The sequence below is a fragment of the Meriones unguiculatus genome, chromosome 3 (assembly GCF_030254825.1).
Source record: "Meriones unguiculatus strain TT.TT164.6M chromosome 3, Bangor_MerUng_6.1, whole genome shotgun sequence".
Classification (NCBI taxonomy): Eukaryota; Metazoa; Chordata; class Mammalia; order Rodentia; family Muridae; genus Meriones; species Meriones unguiculatus.
The window spans coordinates 83,491,395-83,512,237 of record NC_083351.1 but is presented as its reverse complement, the minus strand read 5'-3'; the positions used below and the strand labels follow the sequence as shown (position 1 = coordinate 83,512,237).

At 40.5% G+C, this 20,843-nt stretch overlaps 1 protein-coding gene across 4 annotated transcripts in view; it reads right to left on the bottom strand.

The window, feature by feature from the left end:
- The window catches only part of Phactr2 (phosphatase and actin regulator 2), a 263,525-nt gene that overhangs the window by 179,526 nt on the left and 63,156 nt on the right, over positions 1-20,843 (bottom strand). Inside the window, exon 1 of one of the 4 annotated variants that reach the window (XM_060380255.1) lies at positions 4,782-4,935. The exons of the other annotated variants lie outside the window; for them this stretch is intronic. Coding sequence (XP_060236238.1) covers positions 4,782-4,794 — 13 coding nt within the window. The 5' untranslated portion in view covers positions 4,795-4,935. Of the gene's footprint in view, positions 1-4,781; positions 4,936-20,843 lie in introns of those variants that run through there. 4 annotated transcript variants of the gene reach the window in all.

The following is a 20,843-nucleotide window of genomic DNA, read 5'->3' as shown; positions in this document are numbered from 1 at the left end:
AAAATGCTGAAGTAACACAATGGTCTTCATGATAAGTTATACTGGTAACCATCTGTTTCATAGTGAATTCAATATACAATAAAATGTTGCGGCTTTAGGAAGGAAGGGTTTGACTAATAAGCACAGAGTCCCGGGTCTGGATCCTCACCACTGACACCCAAAACACTACACAGAATGAAGTGCACAGTAATCAATATTAGGAGCCTTTCAGACAATAAAAATACAGTTTTTTTAATTACAATGACAATTTGTCTTAAATTGTTATTGTTTATTAGGATAACTGTGTTACAGTCCCTTACATCAAGGTTAATAATCCCCAACCAAGAGTGCACACATAGGCAAATATGGAATGTATGTATATATATGTGTGTGTGTTATACACATATATGTATGCTGTACCCATGTATGCTACATATTATATAGTCTACATACTTTGTAATTTCCAAACTATTATGACTAGCAAAATTATAGAAAATTGTAGGACAATACTACCACACTAGATTAGAGGAAGAAGATAAATATTGTAACAAATATGGTTTGCTCCTAGGAAGCATGCTCTTTCAAAGTATGTGAACTGTCATGGGGAGTCTGCCCCACTTATCATCCTTCTCCTGAAACAATACCTTTGATTGTTGAGACACTTTGGTAAGAGAGTATTCTAAAGTAAATTCTCCTGAGCAAAAAGTTAAGTTTTAAATCTGCTTAAAATAAAATGTCTGTGTTTACATCTTCTTATGGAAGGGTCTGGCCTTTCTCCAAATAATTTCAGTGTGTAGGGGCATCCTCCCAGAAGGTCTGGTCTTATTTCCATCTGTGTTGAAAACAATGAAGCATTTGAGAGTTTCTTTACTCTGTAGCCTTCTATGGGGTTTGCCACAGGCTGAAGGGATGCATTAGCTATTCTTGGCCTTCCTGGGCAGAAGATATACACATTTAAATATATATCTAAGTAGGGAGAAAAATCCAAATAAATCAACTACCCTGCTTTATCTCAGATCCACGGTCAGTAAAGAATTCTCTCTTTCTCTATCTCATCTCTGTGTGTGTGTGTGTGTGTGTGTGTGTGTGTACACACCATCCATCTACTTTGAATTTTTATGGCTAACACAGGAGGTATTTTTAATTTGACAGTTCCAAAATGGGACTTGCCACCTTTCCCTTAAAATTCATTTTGTGTTCCATAGTGTTAGGCTATTAGATTCTCAAACTAAAAGCCCCAAAGGTCTCCTTTGACTAGACAAGCTCTGCCTACGTACACACTCAGCAGGCTCTATGATGCACACCCAGCGCACCCCTCCTCCCCATCCCCACTGAGCCACCCACATCAATTTCCAATTATACTCCTGGGCCAGCCACCTGGCTGCTCTCATTGCTCACTTTTCCACACTGCCACTTGCGTTTCTTCTAAAGCCACCCTGCTAGAACATATACTTGTTCACAACACAGCCTGCTTCAGTTTTCTGATGACTCTCTAAATAGTCTATGACAGCCATTGTAGCAAAAGCTTTTCATGAATTCTCTTTTCTCTTCATTGCACTCTGAAGAGATGGATAGAGTGACTGTGTTCACTTACAGATGGGAAATCGAAGCACTTGAAATTCCTATCACTTGTCCATTGTCACTGAGGTGGCAGAGTAATTTATCATACACATATGATGACTGGCTGTTCTTAGTGGCTCCATTGAAAGCCTTCCTCAGACTAACCCTCCCAGTTCTTTGGTAGGGAAATCCTAGACAGCAAATGTAATTCAGGAACGGTACATCAAAGGTCAAGACAGTGAGCCAGTAGGACAACAACCCAAGGGTCCTTAGCAGCTGCTGCATTCTCCCTAATCATAGCACCTTTTAAAATTCGTAGGATGGGAATGAAATGTATTGACTTTTAAGCAGGGAAAATGAATTCAATAAGTGGGAAAGAACAGTTTACAATACTCTGTCCTGTAGATTATGGAGTAACATGTCTAAGACTTGTTTTGGATAATCCTCATTAGCTATTCATCATCAATGCCTCAACTTGTTTTCAAGTCTTGGCCATGAGAAGCTCTTGAGGAGCATGAGGTGAGAAGTGGCAGAGGAACACATAGGCATCAGCAGGGTGATGTGGACTAAAGATGTGGTCATGGGATAAAAGTATAAAGGGACGCCTTTCTGAGGTGTCCTATGACTTCTAAGAAGAAACAACAACCAGGATTTTTAAAAAAGATTACGGGTTCCTGAGATTGTCTTGACATAGTCCATATACACAGTTTGATAAATATTTTATTGTTATTTCAGGAAAAGCTTTTAAAGGAAGACCTAAGCCAGCAATAATGGGGAGGGGTGTCTTTTTCCCTGAGACAGTGGTATTGTCAACTCTGCTCTGAGGAGGAGACTGGATCCCAAAAGGCAAAGTTCTCTGAGAAGATTTTATCTCATCCAAAGGCCGGAATCCTCAGTGATGGCTTTTCCCCTTTGTTTAACAACAGAAACCACACAAAAATATCTTTGTTGTGGTGCTCTGATTGATCTGACTAAATCGAAGGCATTTAGCTTGAGCAAGCCCTGTTGTTGTGCTTCTGCCTAAGGACTGCACAGGTCCCAGTGGGGAAAGGGGACTTGCAGGAAGGAGGCGTGGCTTCTTCAGGAAGAAACGTAAGGTCCAACTGTTATGATGGAGTTCAGCTTCAAGTTACAGGACTCAGATAGCCACCACCAAAGTCACCTTTGAATAGAGATCGATGCAAATATTCAACAACATTGTTTTATTTAAATGAAACTTGAAGAGCTTCAATGCTTCAAATGAACTGGGCCATTTGGCATCACATTAAAAATAACTCAATTTTGAGTTTTTTGGTTTGTGTTTTGGCCACTTACCAATACATCTTACATGTTTTTCTTGCAGTGAATACAGTTTATCAGAGCGTATGTGGGCAATTGATGTTTAGATTTTCCCTTTGCATGACTGGCTCTTACATCATCCAAAAAATGACTATGGAAAGTGGTCAATTATATGGAAGAAAATATTATTTATGAACTTTTCAAATAGTATCACTGAATGTCATTCTGTTGAAAGGCATTTATACATATACTGAGGATTCCCTCTAAAACTGAAAATAATATAGAAATACCTTCTTTACAAGATGCTCACCAGAGTATATTAGTATGCCTGAAATTTGTCAAGAGCATAGTATTTTGGTTAGTGACATTTTAGTTACACACACAAATTAATATAAACACTTATTCCCCCAAAGCTATAGCCAGGTAAAAAAGAAATTATCACTCTCCACAACTGTAAAGCCTCCAAGAAAGCTGCACTCGTATGCTGTATGCACTTGTCTTTTCTTAAATAGCCTTTAAATAAATATATGAGTCAGTTTAGAAAGGCATTTACTGAATTAAACTGATAATTCTGTCAGGATATCAATATAATTAATTGTGGGTGGCTGAAGTTTTAAAAGAGGCTAAATTAAGGATCCTAGTTTGTTTGTTTATTTATTTATTCAATGCTCACTTTTCTACTGTAATCAGAGAAGCTTCTGGTTGATCCTCAAATTGTTTCTCATCATAGAATAGCATAGCTACTTCATGCCAAGCTTTACAGCAGTGTGATAAGCAAAGTGAAGATATAGGTATATGTAGGTAACTACACAGATCCAGCCTGCCTCCCTACTGTTACCACACACAGACACACACGCACACACACTTCTCCTCTTCCATTTGTTTTATTTTTCCCACTTCCCACTTCCTAATATATTCTGTTCTAATTTATTTAAGCTTGTTCAATGTCTAGGACAATATGATTGTACAGGGTGTTTTGTGCCTGGCAAGCACTCTAACAAAGAACACAGAATATGGTGCCTTCAAAATCTCTGCCTGCCTAAGCTACCTACACAGATGACTGAAAGGGATCAATTTCCTGACAAACTTGCTTTGCCACTAGAGGGGTGGTCTTGGCTTGTAGGATGTATCATAAACAGCAGATCCTCTCAGGAGCACTCCCAGGGTTCCAGGTAATGGACACATCACTGTCCAGCTCAGAACAGCCATGTGACTAACCTATTGAGTTTCAGAGGGGAGGTAATCCAGAGGGCAACTTGCAGGGAGGGGGCTCAGAAAATGGGAGCAATCCCATAGTATGCGGCTTCGAAAGTTCACTACAGCAAAAAAGAACAAAAATTTCTCCCTGAGAAGTAAAAATTGTAATTAATTAATTTTAATTAAAATTAATTAAATAAAATAATTCCCCAGTTATGTTTATATAGCTGTCACATAAAGACAATATAAAAAATACTGTTTTAAAAGGTAAATGATGGACTATATAACTATTGTTTGTAATTTCATATTAAAATATCAGGGCAACATTTTTGACCTTGCACTCTAATAGGATAAAATAATTCTTATGTTACTACATAGTGCATACGGTAATAGTTTTGACAATCTGTCCAGCTCTTTAATATTATTAGCTCCATTTACCTTCTGCCATCCCCAGTAATAGTTTTCTCATTAACTATATGCACTTTTACATCCTCTGTCTGTGCTGAGTACAAAAGATCAAACACCACATTTCCTACAGCCTAAATAAAATAGCAGCGCAGGTGACCGGGGCATGTTAATCTGTGACCCCAATTCCTAAACTTCAAAGCAAACATTGATCTCCTTGTGGCCAAAGCATCATCGGGGTTAACATTCTGCATGCTTCCCAGTCTGGAACAGAATGCGAGCGACAAATAGGAAAGGGTGCAGAGGATGTGGACCGCAGAGGAAGCCAGCAGCCAGGAAGAATTCAGGCTTGTTTGACCTACCGGCTTTGTCCATGTCTCAGAAGTGGCGAGGCGAGTCCTGCAGCTGGCAGCCCGGAAGTCCTGGCTCTTCTAGCTAACGGAGCACCCTGCCCTTATGCTGATTATCAGCCCTTACTGGCACAGAGAGCACACTTCACGCACTGTCTGCAGGAGCCACCGCCAGGAAATTTATATCTCCAAGGATGACAAACAGCCATTAGCTCCATTACAGGCTGATTAAGAGAGAGGGAGCCTATCAAGTGGGTACTTGAGTCCCCCGGGGTTTCCACCTCTGTTTTAAGCAAAGGAAGAAAAGAAAAAAAGAAAGAAAATGCTTGCAATGTTGAATGTGCTGCACGTTTGGTATTTTTTTTGTTTTTGTTTTTGTTATTTTTTTGGGGGGGGAGTGCATATGCTATGCAAAAAGACACTGCTTTCCAAAAGATGCCAGAGCCAACAAGAACAGGAAGAGAGACAGATAATTGAAAGGTAACAAGGAATCTCCAAAAATACTACAATAAAAATCCTTTCTTGGGGGTTAGGCTACATGAGCGTCAACCCTCATCACTAACACCACAGAAAGAGTGGTAACTTCTCTGTTTAAGAGTATAAAGTGTTTTTGCTGTTGTTAGAGGCAGGGAGAGGCAGAGAAAATATCTGAACACATTGCTTTTCAATTTTGATGGTGTTTTATTATAATTAATTTCCATATTCTCTCTCAGCATTTTGCTCCACCTGTCTTCAGAGCAAAACATAAATGAAGTTCACTAATGTCACTAATGATAGGAGACAGTTGCCAAAAGAGGTCAGGGTAGGAGATTCTACTGTAACACACTGCAGTATGATCCAGGGAAATCCAAGGGTTAAAAGAGGGATGAAAACCCAAAAAGCCATCACAACTTATTTTCTGTAATTTGGCTGTGTAAACAAGACCCTCAAAGACTCTCAAAACTGCTTATGATGGGAGAGTACAGGGAACTGCAGAGCACTGAAGAAATCACTACATACCCGATCATGTGGCTGTGACCATACAAGAACCCGGAGCCCAAGCAACTCTGTTTTCTGCATTTTTGTCAGGTGTATGAAAAAGATTTACAATGACCTCATTTTGCCTACAGTACAATAAATACACACTACATTGGGGCTCTGTTAAGAAGAGAAGGAAAGTCCGAGAGCTAGCTCAGGGGGTAGTGTGCTTGCTCTGCATGCATGGAGCCTGGGTTCAGTCCCAGTTCATCATAACACCAAGCATGGTGATATATACCCCTAACCCCAGTGCTGGGGAGCAGATGTTACCGGCAGGCACACAGCAAGAAAAAAAAACCTATGACTTTTGTCTCCTATGGTTGTTAAATCATAAAAGGGAGTTGTTTATTAAGCATTTATTTCACTGGAACTCCTAATGACAAATCACTTACAAATTACTTAGTCCTTCATTGCAACTAAGTTAAATTACTTTTGTTCCCACTATAAGTTCAGTCATCCCTATAGATCTTATATTCTTTCATAGGATAAGTCAAAAACTATACTTAGGTATATCACTGTTAACTCTGAAATATTTTCCTTCAAAGAAAATATTTCCTTCAAAAAAGGTAGCAATTCTGCCTTCACTTTCCACTGCTCTTACCTGCTAATCTCCCAAACCATTCCAGAGTCTGCAAGTGAAACTGTGGGCTTCTTGAAATAGCACAGCTACCATTGGGTGGCTCTAATACTCAAGGCCCTACTGACAAGCTTCACTCAGAGCAGGATCTTACTGCCCGGAAGCAGCCACTGGTCTACCCGAGATCCTTTACCTCTATTATTTTTAATTCTGTCACATGATTTCAAACACATATCACTCCATGCATTAAAATAAAAAGGATTTCATACTATATGCATGTTTTGTAAAGCTTGGCTCCCATAAAACAAAAATCACTGTGGCCTCCACACCTCATCAACTTGCCCTGATTAAGATGTGACAGCCACCCAGACTGTCATCAGCACAAAATCTAGGGCAAACTAACTATTTTTGAGAAAAAAGAGAGAGAGAACTAGCAGAGAAATAAGAAAAAGAAAAAGCATGGCCTTAAGTCTGTGGTCTTGGCAATATGTAGCTGGAGGCCTCATCTATGCAATGGCCTCCTCGCCCACCACAGATATCTTTATACTATCTTTGTTCATGGTTCAAAATTTTAAGCCTCAGTTACTTTTCTTGCTGTTCCTCACCTCCCAATAACAAATGGGTTGTGTGCTGAATATTTGCTTTGTTGGTTATTTGAAACATACTTTGAAATACAGATCAGGTACCATGAACAGCCCAATAAATAATCCTTAGTGTGATTTATCTAAGATCAACAAGCTCTTGTATGCAACTCTAAAATGTGGGAAATATTGTTTCTGTTGAAGTTAAACTAAAATGCATTTGGTGCCCCAACACAATTTAAAATCTTTATTCCATTCAGAGTGAACAAGTGTGTTTTTCTACAGTAATTTTAATGTTGCTGTTTGTATGAATCTGTTCAGAGTATACTTAAGATAATCCCCTTTTGTATAGTATATGCTAAGTCTAAATTCAGAAACATACTTGACACCCAGGCCTTCAGACTTGGGGAGGACTATGATCCTCCAGCTCAAAATGGTAGCTGATAACTTTCTTTAGGGATAGATAGATTGATTAGCTTTATTTAAGCATACAACATCATGCAGATAAGTCACAACATCATACCATGTTTCATAAGTATGTACATATTAATATTTTGTTTATAGATTTAAAAGCACTTAAAATCTTTAAAAATAAATAAAATGAGTGGCAAAACCAGCCCTTTAAAATGTTTATCTACAAGATCCCTTTAATATATTAAGAAACTCACTTTCTCTTGCCCACCCCTGCTAATCTCCCAAACCATTCCAGATGGTGAGAGAAGAGCAGCACAGGGAGACTTCTGGAAACAATGAAACTGTTGGTTAATGTCTGTTATGAACCAGGGTCTGTATGTAAGCCATAAGCAGAATCTCATCTCACTGTACCATTTCCTGTTAACACAATTACCTTTTCTCTGTCCTTGCCCAGCACCCAAAAAGGCCATGTAACAAGAGCAGATATAATCAGTGGTGCACTGATTATATATACAGGTATTATCAGTGGTCCCTCAAGCCACAGGGAGAATTCCTCCTTCCATTGATTTAATTCAGAAGCACCTCTCCTACACTTTAGCTGGAAAGTGTGTGGGTAAAAAATGCTTACTGGGAGCTTTAAACTGTCCCAGAGATGCTATGTAGCATAGAAACTGCACTGATTTGTGTAAATATTCCCCATCATACTTCTAAATAGGAGTTTGGTTCCCGTCTTCCTTAACCCTCCCATATGCGCAGTTTCCTGTGTGCTACCTCAGCACCCTCCATGCTACCCCACCTTCAGAAAGAGGGTGACAGCCCCCCACCATCTGGTTTTCTTCTCTTTTATAGCAAGTGTTTGAAGAAGGTTGTTTATAAGATATTTGACAACATACAGAAAGGGAGGAGAGATTTGCAGGCTATACATTTGATGAGGGGCTAACCTCTAAATTACACAAGGAACACAAAAAAAAACAAAACAAAACAAAAAAAAAACTGAAGAGCAAAATATCACCCCAAACAATCTGATGTTAAAATGAGGCAGAAGACATCAATAGACAGACATTTTGCAAAATGAGGCATACAAATGGCCAACACATATGTGAGTAAATGATCAACATTGCCAAACATCAGAGAAATCCATGTCAAAACCATGAGACATCACCTCACTCTTATTAAAATCACTGTTAAAAAAAAAAAGAGACAGGCATGTTTGGCAAGAGAATAAAGAGAAAAATTGGGCCCCTTACACACTTTGGTAGAAATGTAAATTATCACATCAATGAAAAGCAATGTAGAGCTTTAAAAAAAAAAGCTAACTAAAAATAGAACAAGATCTAAAACACCGCACTACTGCTTGTGTTTCTAAAGACAATGAAATCAATATATTGAACAGACACCTGCGAGCCCATGTTTACTGCAACATATTTGTAGTGTCTAAGATGTGGGCCCAACCTGGCAGAGCGACAATGGGAGGAAGTAAATGTATGGCTAGGTATTAGTTGTCCATTAAAAATAATATGCGGAATCTTGTCATTTATGACAAATCCAGGAGTTGTTAAGCAAAATAAGCCTGTAACAAAAGACAAATGTTGCATGATCTCACCCACTTATGGAAACATAGATAATGACAACTGAACAGAGGTTAGCAGATACCAGAAAGGGGGAGAGGAGAGAAGAGACAAGGTTGGACAACTGCAGCATGCGCCCCAGTGTGCCAGTACACAGCAGGTGACTGCAGTTGCCCTTAGTGTGCTATGTAGATAGCTAGCAGAAAAGACTTTGAATGTTCACACACACCCCCACACATGACAATTTTCTAATGTGACAGACAAGTTAACTACCCTGATTGATCATTACTACTGACGTTAGTGAGTTGATCCAATAGTACATTGTAACCATACAACCTAGTTTGCTTTATATTACTGTGATCAAACACTGACCAAAACAATCTGGGGAAGAAAGGGTTAATTTCAACCACCTCCTAGTCCCAGTCCATCATCAAGGGAAGCCAAGGCAGAAACTCAAGACAGGCACCTGAAGGGTAGAACCGAAGCATATGCAATGGAGGAGCACTGCTCACAGTCTTCCTTACCTTGGCTCTTCCATCTTGCTTTCTTATATAATCTAAGATCGCATGCCCAGGGCTGGCACTGCCCAAACGGGTGTGGGATCTTTTGCATCAATCATTAATCAAGAAAATACTCCACAGATATCCCTACAAACCAATCTGACACAGGCAATTCTTCAACCAAGGCTCTCTCTACCCAAGTGACTTCAGTTTATGTCAAATTGACAAATACATGTATACAATTAATTTTTTTAAAAACTTAATCCAAATTTACATTTTATAATAACAAACAAAAATGTGTCTGATTCCAAGCTTGTTCAATTCGGATAACAATATCAATGTGAATATCACAAAATTCTTTTAGTGAAGCTAGAGAGAAGGCACAGTGGTTAAGAGAGCTAGTTGTGAAAACTCTTGAGGACTGAAGTATGATTCCCAGTGTCCTCCTGTAACCCCAGATCAATTGAAAATCATTGACAAGACAATTGTGATTGCTGGGGCTTGCAGATTTCCAGACCAGCTGAGGAAACTTGAGCCTCAGATTCAGGGAGAGACCCTGCCCTAAAGGAACAGGTAGAGAGTGACAGAGGAAGCTGCCCAAGCCCCTTTTCTAGCCTCCATGTGCATGCATGGACTTGTCTTGGTTTCCAAAAAGATTATGCAGGTTTCATTAATCACAATTCATCTTGTGATTGCAGGCTTGAACTCAGGGTTTCTTACATGTGTGGCAAATGTTTTATGCTTAAACTGTATCTCCGTCCTTTGTGTCATTTCTTAAGTTTCCTAACAGATATTCCCCCTGCTTGGGGAATCACAGGGATAAACTGGGGACAAAAATGCTCTGTATTTGGGAGTTCTGGGGGATTCAGGGAAGTCCAAATGGATGGTGCAGACAACCAAAACCAGACACATATCCAAGGGGCAGGGCAGTTCTAGAATCTCAGGTTAAAAATACGATGCTTTGGCTCTCAGCAGGTGCTCTGGGATCTTCCACAATGCCAGACTCTCCCTTATCACAGAAAAATTAAGATGATAAATTGCTCAACTCATTCTGTTGCTTGCCCCTTCCCCTGTAAAACAGCTCCTGCACACACAGGTCAGACTATTTGGCTACTTGACTTTTTCACATTCTGATTTTTCCTAAAATATGTATTTGTAACATGTGCTGGAATATCGACTTCCCATGAGAAAGATCGCTCCATCTCCTTTAGAAACAGAGTCTGTTGAGAAGCTGTTCTGAAGGCCTCTTGGCCACTGACTTTACAAAAACAGCTATAAGACAATTTTGATAAGCCAAGTGCTTGGATTTATAACTCTCCTATGGACTGACCCAAATCCCTGACCTATAACAGACAAACAAATCCCTCAAAAAATACACACAAGGAAGTTTTGTCACAATCTTTCCAGGGAGGTCTGACCTTAAGCATGAGACATTTACCTGATGCTCTAGCATTTGGATTTCGACAGTGTAGCTGTGGTGTGCCTGTGTTTTGGGTTATTTTGAGTAGTCTCCTTTGGAGATTTCCCTGAAGTTGAAGGGCATGCTTGGGGATTCCTGAATCTACTGCTAACATCCATTTCCCTCCCTTATCAATGGCATCTCATGTGTCTTCCAGTCCTCCAAAACTTCTTTTAAAAAAAATCACAGTTTTTAAATTCTTTGACAGTTTCATGCATGTATATAATGTATTTTGATTACATTAGCCCCTACGGCACTCTCCTCTCCCCACCTACTCTGGCTGACACTCTCTTCTTCAAAACTAGTAGTCCTCCTGTTTTGTATCTTTTTTTTTTAAGGCAATGTCTCGTGTAGCCCAGAATGGCATTGAACTCTCAATGTAACTGAGGAGGACTCTGAATTCAAGAGTCTCCTGCCTCTGCTTTCTGAGACTTGGGATTACAGGCCTTCAGCACCATACTCTGCTTAATGAGACGCTGGGGAGCAAACCTAGGGCCTTGTGCATGCTAGCCAGTTTTACCAACTGAGCTATCTCTCTAGACCTGAGATTTGTGTAAAGGCTAGTGGCATACACAGCTGATAAAGTGCTTGCTGTGTTTCAACCCCAGAACTCTGGGAATGGTGGAATAGGCCTGTAATCCTAGTGCTGAGGAGGTGCAGATGGGCAGATAGTAGCTTAGTTGGTGAGACCATTCTCAAAACAAAAACAATGAAAAGCCCAAGATGATTGGCACTTGAGTAAAGGTGCAAGAGATTGACCTCTGGCCTCTGCACACATGTGAATGCATGTACACATATACACACACATACACACACACATCAAAATTTATAAAGTGTTAACACTAAGCTCTGAGACTTTGCATTGCTCTTAGGTCACATCTGCATCTTAGTGATGTTTCAATCACTGTCAATCACTGTCACCTGGCAAGTATAGACTTTTTGGTCAAAGGAATTTGGAAACTGTACTATGGGTATCATCCCAGGGCTCTAGATACACAGCAACGGTGTGAAAAATGTTACACAGGCAATTTGCATGTGGCTCAAGGAGTTAAACAACCACATCCCAGGGTTGGAAAAGAGCCCAAAGCTCCAAGTAGTGGGCAGGGTGTTTCCAGAGCCCAAGTGTGCTTAGTGCTCTGTAGCAAGCAAGCTGGAGGCCAATGCTCAGCTCTGTGATGGTGACGGGTTTGAAAGAGCACCCAGTGAGAAAGAAGAGAGAGCCAGGCCCCACTTCAGCAGCATGCTTGCCTGAGTCAAGAGATAAGGTTGAAAAAGCGGTGGTGCCCTATTTTCAGGATCCACAGTTTCATAAGGCCACAATGAAAAGCTAAGTGCTCTCATTGACAACTACTAAGTTTCATGCTGGGTCAGCATGCTGGATGAACAGTGCCCCGTCGAAATACAGTATGCACCTCAGAGTGTCATTAGAAAACCTGACTTGACTGAGGGGCAGAGAAACAAGATGGAGGTGCTTTAATACCTTAATACTATAAAACAGTTAAAAGACAAGTGAAGGGGGTTAAAACAAAAACCAAGGATGTGAACTAAAAATGAATAAAGTAGCTGAACTATGACACACAGCCAAATGTGACTTACTGATGGGACATGGCCTGGAATGGGCCACTGGGTAATCTTGTCCTTGTCCAAAAGTGAGAGTATGCATAAACCCTCCTAGATTTGGAGGTCAGTCATGGGGTACAACCCCGGTTCAGTCAAAAGGCACCTGAAGCCATAGGTAGATGAGGATGCTTCCACAATACGTGGCATTGTCTTCACAGCTGATACAGTGCTTGCTGTGTAAGCATGAGGACCTGTGTTTCAACCCCAGAACTCTGGGAATGGTGGAATAGGCTTGTAATGCTGGTGCTGAGGAGGTGCAGATGGGCAGATAGTAGCTTCATTGGTGAGTTCCAGGCCAATGAAGACCATTCTCAAAGCAAAAACAATGAAAAGCCCAAGATGATTGGCTTTGATTACATATGTAGAAGGTATGTGCACAAAAATATCAGTAATTTAAGGTGTAGTGAATGCACAAACCAGTGACATAGTCACTTACGGTCATCAGGATTACATACTGAACATAATTGTAGAGATTATTCTTTTATGTGATGGACAGCAGAGTCCATGTCTATTTACAGCAGCATCACTGAACACAGGAGCACTACGGTGTCTGAGGACATAAAAATAATAATGTGATAATGAGACTAGACAATATAAATAAAAGGATAGAAAAATTTCATCCTTACAATCTTATGGGACCATTATGTAATTTGTGTGTCCCTGACTGAAACAGCGTACTTACGCAGCAAATGACTGGATCTTAGGACTGCTAGTACTAAAGTAACAAGTGAATACAATATTGTAACATGATTTCATTGCTGGTGAAATTCAATGTTATTGATAAATGCTATCTATAAAAAAGTACGAAAAATGAGTAAATAGGAAACAAGAAAGGCATGAAATCTAGGCCAACGAAGACTTCTCCTGAATCATTGTCATTGTAGATGCCTAAAGAAAGTATGCTCAAAGACTCTCCTACATTAGCCACGTAGCCATATTGTTATTCATCATCAAAGTATCGCATAGCTGCTGATACAAAAACTGAAAATGGCTATCAGATGTGCAGTACCTTGGTAAAATGAATGAAAAACCCAAAGGGAAGGCACTGTGTTTAAAACACACACACACACACACACACACACACACAGTAAGAAGCTAAGAAAATGTATTGTTTTGTATTGTCTATGTGATGATAATTTCATAACTAACAAAAGTGAGTAAAATACAAGGTAGATGAGTCCTAAGGAACAAGGACTAAGATCAGTGCATGCACAATGTGTGTGTGTGTGTGTGTGTGTGTGTGTGTACAACCACATAAAAGTAAAACTGCGTAAATATAACAAAATGAAGATGTTTAAATAGCTTTTGGATAATGTTAGATTTGGACATGATGGGCAGTTTTAAAATTTTAAGTCAGAAGAGTTTATGGTTCTATATCATCTTAAAAATTCATAGAATCCACTGAAAGAATGGTAATAACTTGGTGATATTAAACAGTTGTCACTAGGGACCAGAGAGATGGCTCAGTGTATAAAGGCCTTTGCCCAGCATGCCTGATGAACTGAAGCTGATCCCTGGAAACCAGGAAAAAGTGGTAGAGAGAAAACTGAGTTTGAAACATTGTTCTCTGACCTCCATATACACATTATGGTGTTTGTACCACCTACCCCCAACACACACAAATAAATAAAATAATGAAGACTAAAATCTTCTAGAGCACGGGTGGAATGTGTATCAAAGAGCAGAACAAAATGATTCACTACTGTGAAGAAAGTCTATAGAAGAACATCTATTAACATTTATTTTTATGTAAAGATAAGAGACCAGGCTGAGGGTATAGCTTAGTGGTAGAACACATACACTGGGAAAGGCCCTGAGTCCTTTCCCAGCTCAAATAGATGCATACATGCATACACACACACACACACACACACACACACACACACACACATACATACATACATATATTCATGCATACATACATAAGCAAACGATAAGCCATCAAACTACAGTAATGCTTAGCCTAAAGATTTCTTTGGCATATCCACCTTGTTCATCTACCAGATTTAAAACTTGCTGAGCACTAAGCTGGAAACAGCCCAGATGCCCCTCAGTGGAGGAATGAATGCACAAATTGTGGTATATCTACACAATGGAATATTACTCAGCAATAAAAAATAAAAATAAAAATAAAAAACAACAAGGAAATCATGAAATTTGCAGGTAAATGGTGGGATCTGAAAAAGATCATCCTGAGTGGGCTATCCCAGAAGCAGAAAGACACAAACGGTATATACTCACTCATATAGACATACAACATATAATAAACCTACTAAAAACTGTACACCTAAAGAAACTAATCAAGAGGGAGGACTCTTGCTAAAATGCTCAATTCCTATCCAGAAAGGCAAAGAGGATGGACATCAGAAGAAGGAGAAATGAGGGAACAAGTCAGAAGCCTGACACAGAGGACCTCTGAAAGGCTCTGCCCCGCAAACTATCAATGCAGATGCTGAGACTTATGGCCAACCTTTGGGCAGAGTGCAGGGAATCTTATGAAAGAAGTGGGAAATAGTAAGATCTGGAGAGAACAGGAACTTCACAAGGAGAGCAACAAAACCAAAAAATCTGAGCAAAGGGGTATTTCCTGAGACTGATACTCCAACCAAGGACTATGCATGGAGATAACCTAGGACCCCTGCACAGATGTAGCCCATGGCAGTTCAGTATCCAAGTGGGATCCATTGTAATAGGAACAAGGACTGTCTCTGACTTGAACTGATTGGTCTGCTCTTTAATTACCTCCCCCTGAGGGGGAAGCAGCATTACCAGGCCACAGAAGAAGACAATGCAGAAGACAATGCAATTAGGTCTGATGAGACCTAATTGACTAGGATCAGAAGGAAGGAAAAGAAGACCTCCCCTATCAGTGGACTTGGGGAGGGGCATGCATGCAGAGGGTGGAGGAAGGGAGGGATTGGGATGGGTGGAGGGAGGGAACCACAGGGGGGATACAAAGTGAATAAAGTGTAATTAATAAAGAAAAAAAAAGAAACTCTTAAAAAAAAATAAAAAAAAAAAACTTGCTGAGCACCGTTCTACTCATCGGTTGACACAAAATAGGATATACATCTTGTGATCTAGTTGGAAAAGTTTTAAAACGAAACATGTTGATGGATTTTCAACTCATTCACTAAAGTTCCAAAAGAAGAAACATACATGATTGGCTTTTAAGAACAAATAAGATAAGAAAGGGAAGGTCATTCATTGGCTGAGTTTTTAACCATGTATTTTTCATGAAGTTCTGTGGGATTCAGTGGACTCAGCCTATGGGACACTTCTTCAGTGAGGTATCTTTCTTCTCTGTTGTTTAAGAAAAGAAAAACCAGATACCAAAGTAAACTCATTACAAACCTATTCACGAATTTGCTGTTTCCTGAGTCACTAAATCAAGAGTTTAAAACCATGTGTTACTTATTGCCCTCATTCAAAATTCAATAATTTTTACCAATAAACAATATGCCTTATTAATTCACTGCATATTCATTTTTGAAATGTCCATCTCATCCTGAACTTGGCTTTCAAGGTGTTTTATTTTATAATATACATGATACATATTAGACAATGCAACCTTTTAATTTTTATATCTCCACATGTATAAAGCATAAAGATTTCTGTGATAAATTATTACAGTGCTGACTTACTGACCATCTAAAGCATAAATTCATTCTATCTAATTGTTGCTTGTCCTGACTCTGCTCATTCATTCATTTACTCATTGCATTACTACAGCCCGCCCCTTCTCATCACTCCTCTGTGCTCTTGTGTTCCCAAAACAAACTTTTCTCAGAAGGGAGGTTGTATCATAGGTCTGCGTAGACTTGTCCTCTTCTTAAAGGTATCTACCAAGGTTTTCAGGCTTCTACTACCTTGTCTAATGTTTGCATTCATCTTCCTTTTCAGTATCTCTTATAATTTTCTTAGAATTACTATCCATCTATGAGCTGGTGAGAAAACTGCCTTTCTTTCTTTCCTTTTTCCCTAAGGTGTCCATCTCAACCTAGGGGCTCATGCATGCTAGGTAAGGGCTCTACCACTGAGTTCCACTCTCAAACTAGCTGGATTCATTTTTAAAATGAATATTTAGCACAGTTTTTGCTCTTGCAATTTTGGGGGTCCCTTAACATTAGTCTGGACACTGTTACTGCTGTTTGAAGAAGGCAGATGTCCAAGCATGTACCCAGCAAGGAGATCCAGAGAAGAAAAACCCTTCTTGATTCACAAAGTAAAAGCCATGGAATGTACTCTTCTCTCAATACCAAAAAGTGAGAGATTAGAAAGGGCCACCTGGGCTTTGAGAGTCCACACTTACTCAGCAGTGAGTCTCTAAGAGGTGGCTGGAAATTGGAAAATCAAAATGAAATAAAAACAGTCCTCTCCTATCTGAATGAAACGAGAGGATGGCAGAGTCAGGGAAAGTTTTGAGGAGGTGATTTGGTTTCCCCATATAGAAAGTTTGATTTGCTTTTTAAATAAAACTAGTGTATCTGTGTGTACCATAAGAGTCAAATTCTGGGTGAGGGAAATGGCTCAGTGGATAAAGTGCTTGCAGTCCAAGTGTGAGGCCCTGAGTTTAGATCCCTACAGAAAAGCCAGGTGCAGTGGACTGCACCTGTAACCCCAGTGCTGAGGACAGAGACAGGATGTCACCAACCAGCCCAACATAAATGACAGTCTGAAAGTTTAGTGAGAGACCCTGTCTTTAAAACATTAAGGTGAGAGTGATCAAGGAGGACATCTGGCATTGACCTCTGGCCTCTACATAATAAACTAACAAGCAACACACTCGTACATGTGCATGCACATCCACACACACACACACTCGGTGGGGGGAGTGGAGCTCGAGCAAAATCTGTTATGTAAGTAGATATTTGGTGTTAGCCTGTGTGCTTGAGCCCTTCCACAGAGGCAGACACTCTTCTCACAATGAAGGTCAGTGTCCATTTGGTCCTCCAGAACATGTCAGCAGAAGTTCTGTCACTACAAATCGACTTAGACACTTTGACTATGAGCCTGGCCTGATCTAGATCTATGCCAAGAAGGTCCTCTTTCTTCCTGCTGCCTGCCAATCCAGAAGTGGAACTCTCAGCTCCCTCTCCACCTGCATGTCTGCCTGTGTGCTGCCATGACGATAATGGCCTTCATCATGGACCTGTTAGCCAGTCCCAGTTGAATGATTTTCTTTAAAATAGTTGCTGAGGTCATGGTGTCTCTTCACTGTAATAGAAGCCCTAAGACACCAGGCACTGTGCTTAATTCTTATCTTCATTACAATCACATTTAAATCCAACAACGAAATTAACTTTGGTGCTATTATTGTTCCTACTTTCCAGATTAAGAAACCAAGGCTCCAGAGAAGCTAAGTAACAAGGAAGACTCAAGGGAGGACATATGAATTCTTCTGGAAGGAGGAAATAGAATAGGTATTGTGGGTGGACTGGGGGCAGGTGAGCACAGTAACAGAAGGGATCAGGTGTGGGGAGGATGGAGGGAGAGAGAGTACCGGGAGAGACAACTGGAATTGGGGTCATTTGGGGAATGAGCTAGACACTAGGGAAATGGAATCTCCCAGAAATCTATAAGGGTGATACTAGCTAAGACTCCCAGTAATGAGGGGATATGGAGGTTATCAACTTGTCTTTTCCTATAACCAGGGAAGACTTCCAAGGGAGGAATTGGGACACCAACCCAGCCGCAAAACCTTTGACTTACAATTTGCCCATCCTACAAGATGAGCTGGGGTAAAGGTGGCATTGTTTGGAGTAACCAACCAGTGACTAGTCCAAGTTGAGACCCATGTCATGAGAGGGGTCCACCTCTGACACTGTCTGGATGGCCAAGACCCAGAGGCTGAATAGCCCATTGACCTAGGACAGAACCAAATACAACTGGCAACAAACAAACAAAAAAACAATGAAATGGTTCCTAATGATAGTCTGCTATACTCATAGATTGGTGTCCAGTCCAGTTGTCATTAAAGGGGCTTTACCCAGCAACTAATAGAAACAGATGCAGAGAGACCCACAGCCAAACTTTAGGCAGAGCTCTGCTGAAGAGGGTGAAGGAAGGATTGTAGGAGCCAGAGGGGTCAAGGACACCACAAGAAAACTCACAGAATCAACTATCCTGAGCTCATAGGGGTCCACAGAGAAATGATAACCATAGTGCCTGTATAGGACTGACCTAGGCTCTCTGTATATGTTACAACTGTGTAGCTTGGTTTTCTCTAGGATTCCTAACAGTGGGAGCAAGGGTTGTCTATGCCTCTTTTGTCTGCTTTTGTGACCCTTTCTTTCCTCATCCAGCCTTAACATAAGGGGAGGTGCCTAGTCTTACTGCAACTTGACATACCATATTTGGTTGATATCCAGAGGAGGTCTACCCTCTTCTGAAAAGACATGGAGGAGGAATAGAGGGGAGGGAGATTGGGGAAAGGACTGGGAGGAGAGACCGTGGTTGAGATGCAATATATGAGAGAAAAAATTAAATTTAGTTTTGTTTTTTTAATGAGACAGGGTTCCTCTGTGTAGCCTTAGCTGTTCTGGACTTACTTTGTAGACCAGACTGGCCTCAAACACACAGAAAGCTGTCTGCTTTTGCCTCCCAGAGTGCTAGGATTACAGGCATGTACCACCATGCCTGGATATTTTTAACTTTTTTTAAAAGAAAGAAAGAGAGAGAGAGAGAGAGAGAGAGAGAGAGAGAGAGAGAGAGAGAGAAAAGAAAGAAAGAAAGAAAGAAAGAAAGAAAGAAAGAAAGATGAAAGAGGGAAGGAGAGAAAGAAAGAGAGAAAGGGAGAAAGAGAGGAAGAGGGAAGGAGAGAAAGAAAGAGAGAAAGGGAGAAAGAGAGGAAGAAAGAAAGAGACAGAGACAGACAGACAGAGAGAAACCAAGGCTCAGAGAGGTTAAGACCTTCTGCAAGATGTACAAAGATTAGGTCTGCAGTTGGGAAGGAGGCTCAGTGGGTGTTGCTCTTACTGCACTAGTGTGTCAGATCCTCAGGGCATATGTATTCCCAATGATCCCAGAGCACCTATGGTAAAAACAGAGGTGAAGAACCCTGGAACCTGAGGGATCCGCTGCCTGATACATGCAGTGGTGAACAAGGCACCCTGTCCCAAACAAGGTGGAAGGCAAAGATAAACACACAGACCCCCACACACACACACATGCACATCCCACACAAACAAACAAATTGAAAAAATAAAAAGGAAATCTAGACTCAAACTCAGATCTAGTCCACCAAAGCATCTCCATTCTCAGTGTCCCATCTACATTAGCAGCCAGGAATGGCAAGACTCAGGGTATGGACTGAGCTTCTTAGAATTCTGATTTTATTGAATTCCCAATCTCACAGTGAAAGAACTTGTTTTAAAATTGTAGGTTTCTCTCTCAATTTGACTAGTAAACATTAAAGGTGAATTTTTGGTGTTGGCCTTCAATAGCACTCGGTGGTCTTGGTGTGAAAATAGCCATGGTGGGACTTCTTTGTTGCACCTATTCCAGCCTCCTTCTAAATTCCAGAAGACATCAAAGTGTCAAGACTGTTTCTGAAGGAAGTCTAAATTACAGATCTATAAACCAAAGCACAATGATGCATGATTGCCATTATCCAGATCAATGTACACATATCACTCTAAGGATTTTTAAAAATAGTTTTCAAAAACTTTACATACATTTTTTTTATAGCCAGTGCTCAAAAATTATTGACTTGGCATCAGTTCAACCACATCATAACATTGTAAAAGAAAGCACCTGTCCTATGTAAGCTGAGTGATAGCCCAAAAGGAGAGGTCTTGGTGCTATTGATCAGCCAGAAGGGCATATTAATGCCTAAGGACAGTGGATCTAGTCTTACAGACGACTGAACCAGGGAAGAAAACTGGTCTTGAAAATTGCTCCAGAAATACACAGCTTGAGCAAGCGCTCTCTGCAAGCTACAGTTAGTGAGTTCACCCCAAGTGTATTCATTACTTTTTCTCTTCACTATGACCAAGTTCCAGACAGAAAGTAACTTAGGGGAGGAAGGGTTTATTTTGGCTCACAGTTAAGTGAAGCCCAGTCCATCACAACAGGGATGGTGAGGTGACTAGTTACACTGCGTCCTCAGTCAGAACGCAGAGACAAGAAGGCTGATGTTCAGCCCACTCTTTCCTTTTTATGTAGTGTGGGACCCCAGCCACTCACGCTCAGGGTAGGTCTTCCCTCCTCAGTAAAATTCCAGAAAACCATTTTACAAACACACCCACACAAGGGTGTTCCTCATTAAAGGTTTATGTGTGCATTAATCTGAGGTACCATCAAAACCAACCGCTGCATTAACCAAGTGGCTGACAAG